This window comes from Salmo salar, chromosome 21 (assembly GCF_965601325.2).
Source record: "Salmo salar chromosome 21, fSalSal1, whole genome shotgun sequence".
NCBI lineage: Eukaryota > Metazoa > Chordata > Actinopteri > Salmoniformes > Salmonidae > Salmo > Salmo salar.
The window spans coordinates 43,748,353-43,761,370 of NC_138311.1; the positions used below are offsets into that span (position 1 = coordinate 43,748,353).

The following is a 13,018-nucleotide window of genomic DNA, read 5'->3' on the forward strand; positions in this document are numbered from 1 at the left end:
TTAACTTTTATTTATTCAGGGGAACCTAATTGAGATCATTGTTTCATTTACAATGGTGCCCTGAGGACAAAAATGACATCAAGACAGCAAAAAAGACATTACTCATTTAACAACATAGTTTTAAACTGCCCTATCGGCACCAGGGAATCCAGGTGGAATTTGTTTTGTAATGTATTCCATAACTGTGGTGCATTAAAACTAAAGGCGCATTTATCACACTTTGTGGAGACAAGCGGGACCTCAAGAGTTAACTCTGCGAATGGGTTTGGTATCTCATATTTTTATAATTCAACAAGGAAGTGAGGTATGTCTTGCTCCTACCGTCTTATAGGCAGAAACTCAAACAGGATGTACCCGTGACTAGAACCATTCATCGCTGGTCTGACCAATCGGAATCCATGCTTCAAGATTGTTTTGATCACGCAGACTGGGAAATGTTCTGGGAAGCATCAGAGAATAACATCGATTTATACGCTGACTGAGTGAGTTTATAAGGAAGTGCATTGGAGATGTTGTACCCACTGTGACTATCAAAACCTACCCTAAACAGAAACCGTGGATAGATGGCGGCATTCGACATTTAAACGTGTTAACCCTCGCAAGGCTTCTGGCCCAGACGGCATCCCTAGACGTGTCCTCAGAGCATGCGCAGACCAGCTGGCTGATGTGTTCACTGACATATTCACTCTCTCCCTATCCCAGTCTGCTGTCCCCACATGCTTCAAGATGGCCACCATTGTTCCTGTACCAAAGAAGGCAAAGATAACTGAACTAAATGACTATCACCTCGTAGCACTCACTTCTGTCATCATGAAGTGCTTTGAGAGACTAGTCAAGGATCATATCACCTCTTACCTTACCTGACACCCTAAACCCACTTCAGTTTGCATACCACCCCCAACAGGTCCACAGATGATGCAATCACCATCACACTGCACACTGCCCTATCCCATCTGGACAAGAGGAATACCTATGTAAGAAAGCTGTTCCTTAACTACAGCTCAGCATACAACACCATAGTACCCTCCAAGCTCATCATTAAGCTTCAGGCCCTGTGTCTCAACCCCGCCCTGTGCAACTGGGTCCTGGACTTTCTGATGGGCCACCCCCAGTTGGTGAGGGTAGGAAACAACATCTCCACTTTGCTGATCCTCAACACTGGGGCCCCACAAGGGTGCGTGCTCAGCCCCCTCCTGTACTCCCTGTTCACCCATGACTGTGTGGCCAAGCATGCCTCCAACTCAATCATCAAGTTTGCAGACGACACAGCAGTAGTGGGCTTGATTACCAACAACGATGAGACAGTCTACAGGGAAGAGGTGAGGGCCCTCGGAGTGTGGTGTCAGAAAAACAACCTCTCACTCAACGTCAACAGAACAATGGAGATGATTGTGGACTTCAGGAAACAGCAGAGGGAGCACCCCCCTATCCACATCGACGGGACAGTAGTGGAGAAGGTGGAACATTTTAAGTTCCTCGGCGTACACATCTTGGACAAACTGAAATGGTCCACTCACACAACCTCAGGAGGCTGAAGAAATTTGGCTTGTCACCTAAAACCTTCACAAACTTTTACAGATGCACAATTGAGAGCATCCTGTCAGGCTGTATCACCGCCTGGTACGGCAACTTCCCCGCCATCAACCACAGGGCTCTCCAGTGGGTGGTGTGGTCTGCACAACGCATCACCGGGGGCAAACTATCTGCTCTCCATGACACCTACACCACCCGATGTCACAGGAAGGCCAAAAAGATCATCAAGGACAACGACCACCGGAGCCACTGCCTGTTCACCCCGCTATCATCCAGAAGGCGAGGTCAGTACAGGTGCATCAAAGCTGGGACCAAGAGACTGAAAAACAGCTTCTATCTCAAGGCCATCAGACTTAAACAGCCATCACTAACATAGATAGGGTGCTGCCTACAAACAGACTTGAAATCATTGGCCACTTAAATAAATGGATCACTAGTCACTTTAAACAATGCCACTTTAATAATGTTTACATATCTTACATTACTCATCTCACATGTATATACTGTATTTTATACCATATATTGCATCTTGCCTATCCCGCTCGGCCATCACTCATCCATTTATATGTGCATATTCTTATTCCATCCCTTTAGATTTGTGTGTATTCGGTAGTTGTTGGGGAATTGTTAGATTACTTGTTGATATTACTGCACTGTCGGAACTAGAAGCACAAGCGTTTCGCTAAACTCACATTAACATTGCTAACCATGTGCATGTGACCAATAACATTTGATTTGATTTGATTTGTATGTCTGTTGGAAGCTTGAGGAGCAGAGCTTTGTAAACGAGAAGGGAGTAATGAAGGGATCTACGGGACTTTAGGTCCAGCTGACCTTCTGATACAGGATGCAGTGATGGGTATTAAAACTGTCACCTTTATTTAAGGTGAAAGGTGCTATGGTAGACGGCATCCAAAGGTTTAATAGTAGTGGCTGCTGCATTTTGATAAATGGTGTCACCATAGTCAAGATCTGGCAGGAAAGTTGACTGTACATGGCCAAAAGTTTTGAAAATGACACAAATATTATTTTTTTGTACTGGATATTCCCACTCATACATTCAGAACCTTATGTATGCGGAGCGATCGATAACCTAGAGAGGAGTATAAATCAGCTTTGTACAGCGCTACTTTATTCAGTAACCTCAGTGTTATATAGTTCCCACTCCGATGGAGCAGCCTAGATCTACACAGTATAGGAGTGAATTGATCCTATTATACAGTCCTAGAAAATACTTCAATGAGCCTCATGAACTCTAGAGTGCATGGCATTGTGCAGTACGATTACGGCCAGGAGTGCGGCCAGAACTCCAGTCCTGGCCCCAGTTACCAGAGGGTCAGGGCCAGAGAGAGAGAGTAAGGCAGAGACAAAGAAAGAGACATAACTGTCAGGGCTGTGAGTTAGAGAATACCCGAGACCCGATCCAGATCCAGATTTCTAAATGATGTCACGGTTCTGGGTCAGCTCTGATCTGATTGTCACAGGTCTCGGGTATGTGTAATTTTAACTGACTTGTCCGGAAGTACCACTATAGATCCAAATGTGACTGCTGCAGTAGAGAGAGAGAGAAATTGTATAATTTATGCTGCTGCTCTTTACTTTTCATGAGAGTGGCGCGTGTAGCTTGTTGTTGTTATTGGCCAAACATAGGTCACCAAAGCAGCAATAGGCTACAGTCATAGAGCCTCGCTCCATGTTAAAGGAGAAGGATAGACTACAACGACCAAGAGCCAACAGGTAGGCTGCTACTTAATATTCTGAATGGAGTTGTAGTTGTTTGTAACTGTAGGATGAGAATGTGCATGCAGCCTCAGTTAGCCTAGCTATCTAGCTAGCTTATCTAGCTTTTCCCAGTTTGATGCAGTCGGGAAAGCTTGGATTGGAACGGGTCTGGATCTAACCAGGTCTATATGGAACGGGTCTAGTTGTCCTCGGGTCCATTCGGAACGGTTCTCTATATTGTACTAATTCATTTATGCATATCGGGTTCGGATGGAAAAGCCCCAGGTCCATTTCGGAACGGGTCCAATTTTTAAGACCTGTGAAGGCCTCCACTGTGAGTGTGACTGCATCCTGATTCTCCTCACTTGCACACATCCCATTATGGATTTCAAAGCATTGGATTGGTGTAAAGCAGTATCTATCTGTGGGTGTGTTTTGGGGTATCATACCTCCCAGGGGTCCGTGTGGGTTGCCGTTGTGGTGTAGGAGACATGGCCCAATGGGGCTCCCGTTGCGCTCCAGACGTCCCATCTTCCCTGGCGGGGGTCCGCTGAGGTCCGGGCTGCCCCCCCGCCGCTCCCACTCAGGACTGTCCTGCATGCGGGGGCTCTTCCCACCGCCGCGCTCCATCCCCCTCCAACCACCAGGGGGAGCTAATGCCAGAGGGTAAGGGCCTAGCAGGGTAAGAGAGGAGGAAGAGGAGGAGAGAGAGGGAGAGAGAGAGAGAGAAGGGGGAGGGAGAGAGAGAAATTGACCAGGGTCAGGTTTTCCAATAGCGATTGAATTTAGGCTTAGGAGTGTTTTAACAATACGTCTTTCCAACAGCCGAAGATGTAACATGCATTTCCCAAAACGTTTGCTAAGTGTGTCATTGAGGCATGTGTCAATACTGATAGGATCGAAGGAAAGCTTTCTCCATTCAAATCTTCCCTTATCATTCGAATTATTCCACAGTACTGATGATGGATCAGCTCCAAGAAAGATATTATCACCTATGGTTGCAAATATTGAGGCGGCTTATTCTAATGCTTACCCTATAATAATGAATTAAATCAAGATTTGGCACATCATTGCTCACATGTTAGGCTCCTCTCCGTCTCCCTCTCCGTCTCCCTCTCTGTCTCTTCTCTGTTTCCTCTCTGTTTCCTCTCTGTTTCCTCTCTGTCTCCTCTGTCTCCTCTCTGTTTCCTCTCTGTCTCCTCTCTGTTTCCTCTCTGTCTCCTCTCTGTCTCCTCTCTGTTTCCTCTCTGTCTCCTCTCTGTTTCCTCTCTGTCTCCTCTCTGTTTCCTCTCTGTCTCCTCTCTGTTTCCTCTCTGGTTCCTCTCTGGTTCCTCTCTGTCTCCTCTCTGTTTCCTCTCTGTTTCCTCTCTGTTTCCTCTCTGTCTCCTCTCTGTTTCCTCTCTGTCTCCTCTCTGTCTCCTCTCTGTTTCCTCTCTGTCTCATCTCTGTTTCCTCTCTGTTTCCTCTCTGTCTCCTCTCTGTTTCCTCTCTGTTTCCTCTCTGTCTCCTCTCTGTTTCCTCTCTGTCTCCTCTCTGTTTCCTCTCTGTCTCCTCTCTGTTTCCTCTCTGTTTCCTCTCTGTCTCCTCTCCGTCTCCCTCTCCCTGTCTGTCTCCCTGTCTGTCTCCCTCTCCGTCTCATCTCTGTTTCCTCTCTGTCTCCCTCTCTGACTCCCTCTTTGTCTCCTCTCTCTCTCCCTCTTTGTCTCCTCTGACTCCCTCTTTGTCTCCTCTCTCTCTCCCTCTTTTTCTCCTCTGTCTCCCTCTTTGTCTCCTCTGTCTCCCTCTCTGTATCCCTCTGTGTCTCCTCTAGCCACGCCACTCACATAGTCAGTCAGGAGTGACATTTGTTGTATGTGTGTGTGTGTTCATGAGTCTGTTCATATGTGCATTGCTGGATGCATCAGTGCAGTGTCCTGGGATCACTATTATTGGTCTGCCAAAGCTCTCATACTGGTATTGTTCTCTCATGCTCGTATTGTGTTCTCATACTGGTATTGTGTTCTCATACTGGTATTGTTCTATCATACTGGTATTGTTCTCTCATGCTCGTATTGTGTTCTCATACTGGTATTGTGTTCTCATACTGGTATTGTTCTCTCATAGCGGTATCGTTCTCTCATACTGGTATTGTTCTCTCATACTGGTATTGTGTTCTCATACTGGTATTATTCTCTCATACTTGTATTGTTCTCATAGCGGTATTGTTCTCTCATACTGGTATCGTTCTCTCATACTGGTATTGTTCTCTCATACTGGTATTGTGTTCTCATACTGGTATTGTTCTCTCATACTGGTATTGTGTTCTCATGCTGGTATTGTTCTCTCATACTGGTATTGTTGTCTCATACTGGTATTGTTCTCTCATACTGGTATCGTTCTCTCATACTGGTATCGTTCTCTCATACTGGTATTGTTCTCTCATACTGGTATTGTGTTCTCATACTGGTATTGTTCTCTCATACTGGTATTGTTCTCTCATAGCGGTATTGTGTTCTCATACTGGTATTGTTCTCTCATACTGGTATTGTTCTCTCATACTGGTATTGTTCTCTCATACTGGTATTGTTCTCTCATACTGGTATTGTTCTCTCATACTGGTATCGTTCTCTCATACTGGTATCGTTCTCTCATACTGGTATTGTTCTCTCATACTGGTATTGTTCTCTCATACTGGTATCGTTCTCTCATACTGGTATTGTTCTCTCATACTGGTATTGTTCTCTCATAGCGGTATTGTGTTCTCATACTGGTATTGTTCTCTCATACTGGTATTGTGTTCTCATACTGGTATTGTTCTCTCATACTGTTATTGTTGTCTAATACTGGTATTGTTCTCTCATACTGGTATTGTTCTCTCATACTGGTATTGTGTTCTCATACTGGTATTGTTCTCTCATACTGGTATTGTGTTCTCATACTGGTATTGTGTTCTCATACTGGTATTGTTCTCTCATACTGGTATTATTCTCTCATACTGGTATTGTGTTCTCATACTGGTATTGTTCTCTCATACTGGTATTGTTCTCTCATACTGGTATTGTGTTCTCATACTGGTATTGTGTTCTCATACTGTTATTGTTCTCTCATACTGGTATTGTTCTCTCATACTGGTATTGTTCTCTCATACTGTTATTGTTGTCTCATACTGGTATTGTTCTCTCATACTGGTATTGTTCTCTCATACTGGTATTGTTCTCTCATACTGTTATTGTTCTCTCATACTGGTATTGTGTTCTCATACTGGTATTGTTCTCTCATACTGGTATTGTTCTCTCATACTGTTATTGTTGTCTCATACTGGTATTGTGTTCTCATACTGGTATTGTTCTCTCATACTGGTATTGTTCTTTCATACTGGTATTGTGTTCTCATACTGGTATTGTGCGTTTAAGAGGCTGCTAAGCCATATATGACACCTGCCATGTATCAAAGAGCAGAGATCCTTATTTACATACTAGTCCCTGGACACTGCCAGAGAGAGAGAGAGAGAGAGAGAGAGAGAGAGAGAGAGAGAGAGAGAGAGACAGAGACAGAGACAGAGAGAGCAGAACAGCTATTCAAACATCTTAGGCTAAGCAAGTAAAATATTAGCTACAGTAGCTAATCTAACGGCAAGGATATTCTTAAGATTGAAGGTAATACTAGAGAGCAGAGAGAGAGAGAGAGCAGAGAGAGAGAGAGAGAGAGAGCAGAGAGAGCAGAGCAGAGAGAGAGAGAGCAGAGAGAGAGAGCAGAGAGATAGAGAGAGAGAATTACAAAAGGTACCCACCACAGATGACTGGGGGAGGCTAAGAGGATGTATTTTATTTAGACCACAGACATATCTGAACGTCTTTTACTGACTACAGATATGTGGGGGAGGAAAATAGGAATGACCTAATTTTGGGAGCAAGAGGGAGGAACAAGAAATGTGACAAAGGAAAAAAAAGTAAGCATAAGACGTGTTTGAAAGCGAGGGACGATCTCCATCTTCTTCCCCTGATTGTTTTCACAGATCTAGTCTCTCTCTCCCTGCTAACGCTGTCATAAGTCCCCACAAAGAGACAATGTTTTCATACTGCGGTCTCTCTCCCTCTCTTCCCCCCATCCTTCTGTTCTTCCCCCTCCCCGGCTCACACACCGGGATCGCCTCTCATTTCTCCGCTAAAGAAAAGAAAAACACCACCAACTATGAAACCAAACCAGTCCACACACCCAGTCTAAGAGGAATTACGAGTTGACATTTCTAAATGAATAATAAATGAAAAACGTTAGCCTTGGCATGATTAAGAAGAAACTTTGCGTGGGCCAAACAGTGGAGCTCACCAACGGGAGGGGGGTACACAGTGGAGCTTACCAATGGGGGGAGGGGGGTACACAGTGGAGCTTACCAATGGGGGGAGGGGGGTACACAGTGGAGCTCACCAATGGGGGGGAGGGGGGTACACAGTGGAGCTCACCAATGGGGGGGAGGGGGGTACACAGTGGAGCTCACCAATGGGGGGGAGGGGGGTACACAGTGGAGCTCACCAATGGGGGGGAGGGGGGTACACAGTGGAGCTCACCAATGGGGGGGAGGGGGGTACACAGTGGAGCTTACCAATGGGGGGGAGGGGGGTACACAGTGGAGCTCACCAATGGGGGGGAGGGGGGTACACAGTGGAGCTCACCAACGGGTGGGGAGGGGGGTACACAGTGGAGCTCAACAACGGGGGGGTAACACAGTGGAGCTCACCAACGGGTGGGGAGGGGGGTACACAGTGGAGCTCACCAATGGGGGGGAGGGGGGTACACAGTGGAGCTTACCAATGGGGGGGAGGGGGGTACACAGTGGAGCTCACCAATGGGGGGGAGGGGGGTACACAGTGGAGCTCACCAATGGGGGGGAGGGGGGTACACAGTGGAGCTTACCAATGGGGGGGAGGTGGGTACACAGTGGAGCTCACCAATGGGGGGGAGGGGAGTACACAGTGGAGCTCACCAATGGGGGGGAGGGGGGTACACAGTGGAGCTTACCAATGGGGGGGAGGGGGGTACACAGTGGAGCTCACCAATGGGGGGGAGGGGGGTACACAGTGGAGCTCACCAACGGGTGGGGAGGGGGGTACACAGTGGAGCTCAACAACGGGGGGGTAACACAGTGGAGCTCACCAACGGGTGGGGAGGGGGGTACACAGTGGAGCTCACCAATGGGGGGGAGGGGGGTACACAGTGGAGCTTACCAATGGGGGGGAGGGGGGTACACAGTGGAGCTCACCAATGGGGGGGAGGGGGGTACACAGTGGAGCTCACCAATGGGGGGGAGGGGGGTACACAGTGGAGCTTACCAATGGGGGGGAGGTGGGTACACAGTGGAGCTCACCAATGGGGGGGAGGGGGGTACACAGTGGAGCTCACCAATGGGGGGGAGGGGGGTACACAGTGGAGCTCACCAATGGGGGGGAGGGGGGTACACAGTGGAGCTTACCAATGGGGGGGAGGGGGGTACACAGTGGAGCTCACCAACGGGGGGGTAACACAGTGGAGCTCACCAACGGGTGGGGAGGGGGGTACACAGTGGAGCTCAACAACGGGGGGGTAACACAGTGGAGCTCACCAACGGGGGGGTAACACAGTGGAGCTCACCAACGAGGGGGTAACACAGTGGAGCTCACCAACGGGGGGGTAACACAGTGGAGCTCACCAACGGGTGGGGAGGGGGGTACACAGTGGAGCTCAACAACGGGGGGGTAACACAGTGGAGCTCACCAACGGGGGGGTAACACAGTGGAGCTCACCAACGAGGGGGTAACACAGTGGAGCTCACCAACGGGGGGTACACAGTGGAGCTCACCAACTGGGGGTACACAGTGGAGCTCACCAACGGGGGGTACACAGTGGAGCTCACCAACGGAGGGTACACAGTGGAGCTCACCAACGGGGGAACACAGTGGAGCTCACCAACGGGGGTACACAGTGGAGCTCACCAACGGGGGGTACACAGTGGAGCTCACCAACGGGGGGTAACACAGTGGAGCTCGCAACAGGGGGTACACAGTGGAGCTCACCAACGGGGGGGTAACACAGTGGAGCTCACCAATGGGGGGTACACAGTGGAGCGCACCAACGGGGGGGGTACACAGTGGAGCTCACCAACGGGGGATACACAGTGGAGCTCACCAACGGGGGGGTAACACAGTGGAGCTCACCAACGGGGGGGTAACACAGTGGAGCTCACCAATGGGGGGTACACAGTGGAGCTCACCAACGGGGGGTACACAGTGGAGCTCACCAACGGGGGTGTAACACATTGGAGCTCACCAACGGGGGGGTAACACAGTGGAGCTCACCAACGGGGGGGGAGGGGGGTAACACAGTGGAGCTCACCAACAGGGGGGGGTCTATAGCTCGGTTACACCTTTAAATTCAACCTGCAGCTCTGTTCAAGAACAATAGAATAGCCACATAAGCTTTATTTTGCTATAATATACTGCCTAATGTATACAGCTTTAGGAACAGCCATTAAACTCTCTACTCCAATATAAACTGCATGGAGACAAATTGACTCCCAACCTCCTGTAATTAAGATGATTTTTTTTACTCCTTATTGCTTGGCTGGTGGCTTTACCACAACAACACAGAATAGAGCCTCCGGCAAGCTAGCTAGCCCAGTGTGTGGTAGTCCACCAGGAAGGATATCAGAGTAAATGGGAAGTTGTGCAGCAACAGTGAATAAGGTTCAGAGATGAATCGTTGTATCTTCCTTCCTGCCAGCCTGACATCAGCTCTCTTCACCTCTCTCTTAGTTCATTTGATACAACCTCTCCTCCCCTCTTTAATGTGATGTTAATGTGATGTTTGTTACTGTAGAGACCCAGTGAAGTCAACTTGTACCAACAAGGAGGAGGCTGATGCACCCCAGAGGACATTGTGCTGCCTCTCCAATGTCCTGACTATTATTAACTTCCTGTCTCGAGACGAGGCAGACGAAAGCCACTAACAATAGCAGCCTCACTGAACAGTATGAATGTCTACGACAACCCCTTTTCAGTCAAATTCGGTGATCTGGTGAAACATTAATCTTTGTGAATTATGGATAGAGTGTAAGAATGTGGCGTATATGAAATATTAAACCCAGAGCCAGACAATGCCTGTTAGCCTGTGGACCTGTACCCAGAGCAGAGCCACCCATGTCTCATAGTGTCATTGTTGGAGTTGGGGGGGAGGGGGCTGTGTGTCTGTGGGGAGGGGGTTGGAGTTGAGGCTGTGTGTCTGTGGGGAGGGGGCTGGAGTTGAGGCTGTGTGTCTGTGGGGAGGGGGCTGGAGTTGAGGCTGTGTGTCTGTGGGGAGGGGGCTGGGGCTGTGTGTCTGTGGGGAGGGGGCTGGAGTTGAGGCTGTGTGTCTGTGGGGAGGGGGCTGGGTTTGGGGCTGTGTGTCTGTGGGGAGGGGGCTGGGTTTGAGGCTGTGTGTCTGTGGGGAGGGGGCTGGAGTTGGGGCTGTGTGTCTGTGGGGAGGGGGCTGGATTGAGGCTGTGTGTCTGTGGGGAGGGGGCTGTGTGTCTGTGGGGAGGAGGCTGGAGTTGAGGCTGTGTGTCTGTGGGGAGGGGGCTGGAGTTGAGGATGTGTGTCTGTGGGGAGGGGGCTGGAGTTGAGGCTGTGTGTCTGTGGGGAGGGGGCTGGGGTTGGGGCTGTGTGTCTGTGGGGAGGGGGCTGGGTTTGAGGCTGTGTGTCTGTGGGGAGGTGGCTGGGTTTGAGGCTGTGTGTCTGTGGGGAGGGGGCTGTGTGTCTGTGGGGAGGGGGCTGGAGTTGAGGCTGTGTGTCTGTGGGGAGGGGGCTGGAGTTGAGGCGGTTTGTCTGTGGGGTTGAGGCTGTGTGTCTGTGGGGTTGAGGCTGTGTGTCTGTGGGGAGGGGGCTGGAGTTGAGGCTGTGTGTCTGTGGGGAGGGGGCTGGAGTTGAGACTGTGTGTCTGTGGGGAGGGGGCTGGGTTTGAGGCTGTATGTCTGTGGCGAGGGGGCTGGGTTTGACGCTGTGTGTCTGTGGGGAGGGGGCTGGGTTTGAGGCTGTGTGTCTGTGGGGAGGGGGCTGGGTTTGAGGCTGTGTGTCTGTGGGGAGGGGGTTGGCGTTGAGGCTGTGTGTCTGTGGGGAGGGGGTTGGAGTTGGGGCTGTGTGTCTGTGGGGAGGGGGCTTGGGTTGAGGCTTTGTGTCTGTGGGGAGGGGGTTGGAGTTGAGGCTGTGTGTCTGTGGGGTTGAGGCTGTGTGTCTGTGGGGAGGGGGCTGGAGTTGAGGCTGTGTGTCTGTGGGGTTGAGGCTGTGTGTCTGTGGGGAGGGGGCTGGAGTTGAGGCTGTGTGTCTGTGGGGAGGGGGCTGGAGTTGAGACTGTGTGTCTGTGGGGAGGGGGCTGGGTTTGAGGCTGTATGTCTGTGGCGAGGGGGCTGGGTTTGACGCTGTGTGTCTGTGGGGATGGGGCTGGGTTTGAGGCTGTGTGTCTGTGGGGAGGGGGCTGGGTTTGAGGCTGTGTGTCTGTGGGGAGGGGGTTGGCGTTGAGGCTGTGTGTCTGTGGGGAGGGGGTTGGAGTTGGGGCTGTGTGTCTGTGGGGAGGGGGCTTGGGTTGAGGCTTTGTGTCTGTGGGGAGGGGGTTGGAGTTGAGGCTGTGTGTCTGTGGGGTTGAGGCTGTGTGTCTGTGGGGAGGGGGCTGGAGTTGAGGCTGTGTGTCTGTGGGGAGGGGGCTGGAGTTGAGGCTGTGTGTCTGTGGGGAGGGGGCTGGAGTTGAGGCTGTGCGTCTGTGGGGCGGGGGCTGGAGTTGAGGCTGTGTGTCTGTGGGGAGGGGGCTGGGTTTGAGGCTGTGTGTCTGTGGGGAGGGGGCTGGGTTTGAGGCTGTGTGTCTGTGGGGTTGAGACTGTGTGTCTGTGGGGAGGGGGCTGGGGTTGAGGCTGTGTGTCTGTGGGGAGGGGGTTGGAGTTGAGGCTGTGTGTCTGTGGGGAGGGGGCTGGAGTTGAGGCTGTGTGTCTGTGGGGAGGGGGCTGGATTGAGGCTGTGTGTCTGTGGGGAGGGGGCTGTGTGTCTGTGGGGAGGAGGCTGGAGTTGAGGCTGTGTGTCTGTGGGGAGGGGGCTGGAGTTGAGGATGTGTGTCTGTGGGGAGGGGGCTGGGGTTGGGGCTGTGTGTCTGTGGGGAGGGGGCTGGAGTTGAGGCTGTGTGTCTGTGGGGAGGGGGCTGGAGTTGAGAATGTGTGTCTGTGGGGAGGGGGCTGGAGTTGAGGCTGTGTGTCTGTGGGGTTGAGGCTGTATGTCTGTGGGGAGGGGGCTGGGGTTGAGGCTGTGTGTCTGTGGGGAGGGGGTTGGAGTTGAGGCTGTGTGTCTGTGGGGAGGGGGCTGGAGTTGAGGCTGTGTGTCTGTGGGAGGGGGCTGGAGTTGAGGCTGTGTGTCTGTGGGGTTGAGGCTGTGTGTCTGTGGGGAGGGGGTTGGAGTTGGGGCTGTGTGTCTGTGGGGAGGGGGTTGGAGTTGAGGCTGTGTGTCTGTGGGGAGGGGGCTGGAGTTGAGGCTGTGTGTCTGTGGGGTTGAGGCTGTGTGTCTGTGGGGAGGGGGCTGGAGTTGAGGCTGTGTGTCTGTGGGGAGGGGGTTGGAGTTGGGGCTGTGTGTCTCTATGGGTGTTTGCGTAGGTGAGTGCCATCGTCTAGTCTAGACTTACAGGGAAAAATGTGAGAGCATACACAAATGCAAGCACAGATGAATGCACACACACAATCACACACAATCACACACACACACACACACACACACACACACACACACACACACACACACACACA

The 13,018-nt window shown here is 51.1% G+C and overlaps 1 protein-coding gene across 4 annotated transcripts in view; it reads right to left on the reverse strand.

Moving 5' to 3' along the window:
* LOC106582371 (DNA-binding protein SATB2) overlaps window positions 1-13,018 on the reverse strand; it is a 102,400-nt gene that overhangs the window by 71,220 nt on the left and 18,162 nt on the right. For all 4 annotated transcript variants that reach the window (XM_082967199.1, XM_082967198.1, XM_082967197.1 and 1 more), the window contains exon 2: window positions 3,705-3,929. In XM_082967199.1, the coding sequence (XP_082823325.1) occupies window positions 3,705-3,885 (181 nt within the window). In that variant the 5' untranslated portion in view covers window positions 3,886-3,929. The remainder of the gene's footprint in view (window positions 1-3,704; window positions 3,930-13,018) is intronic.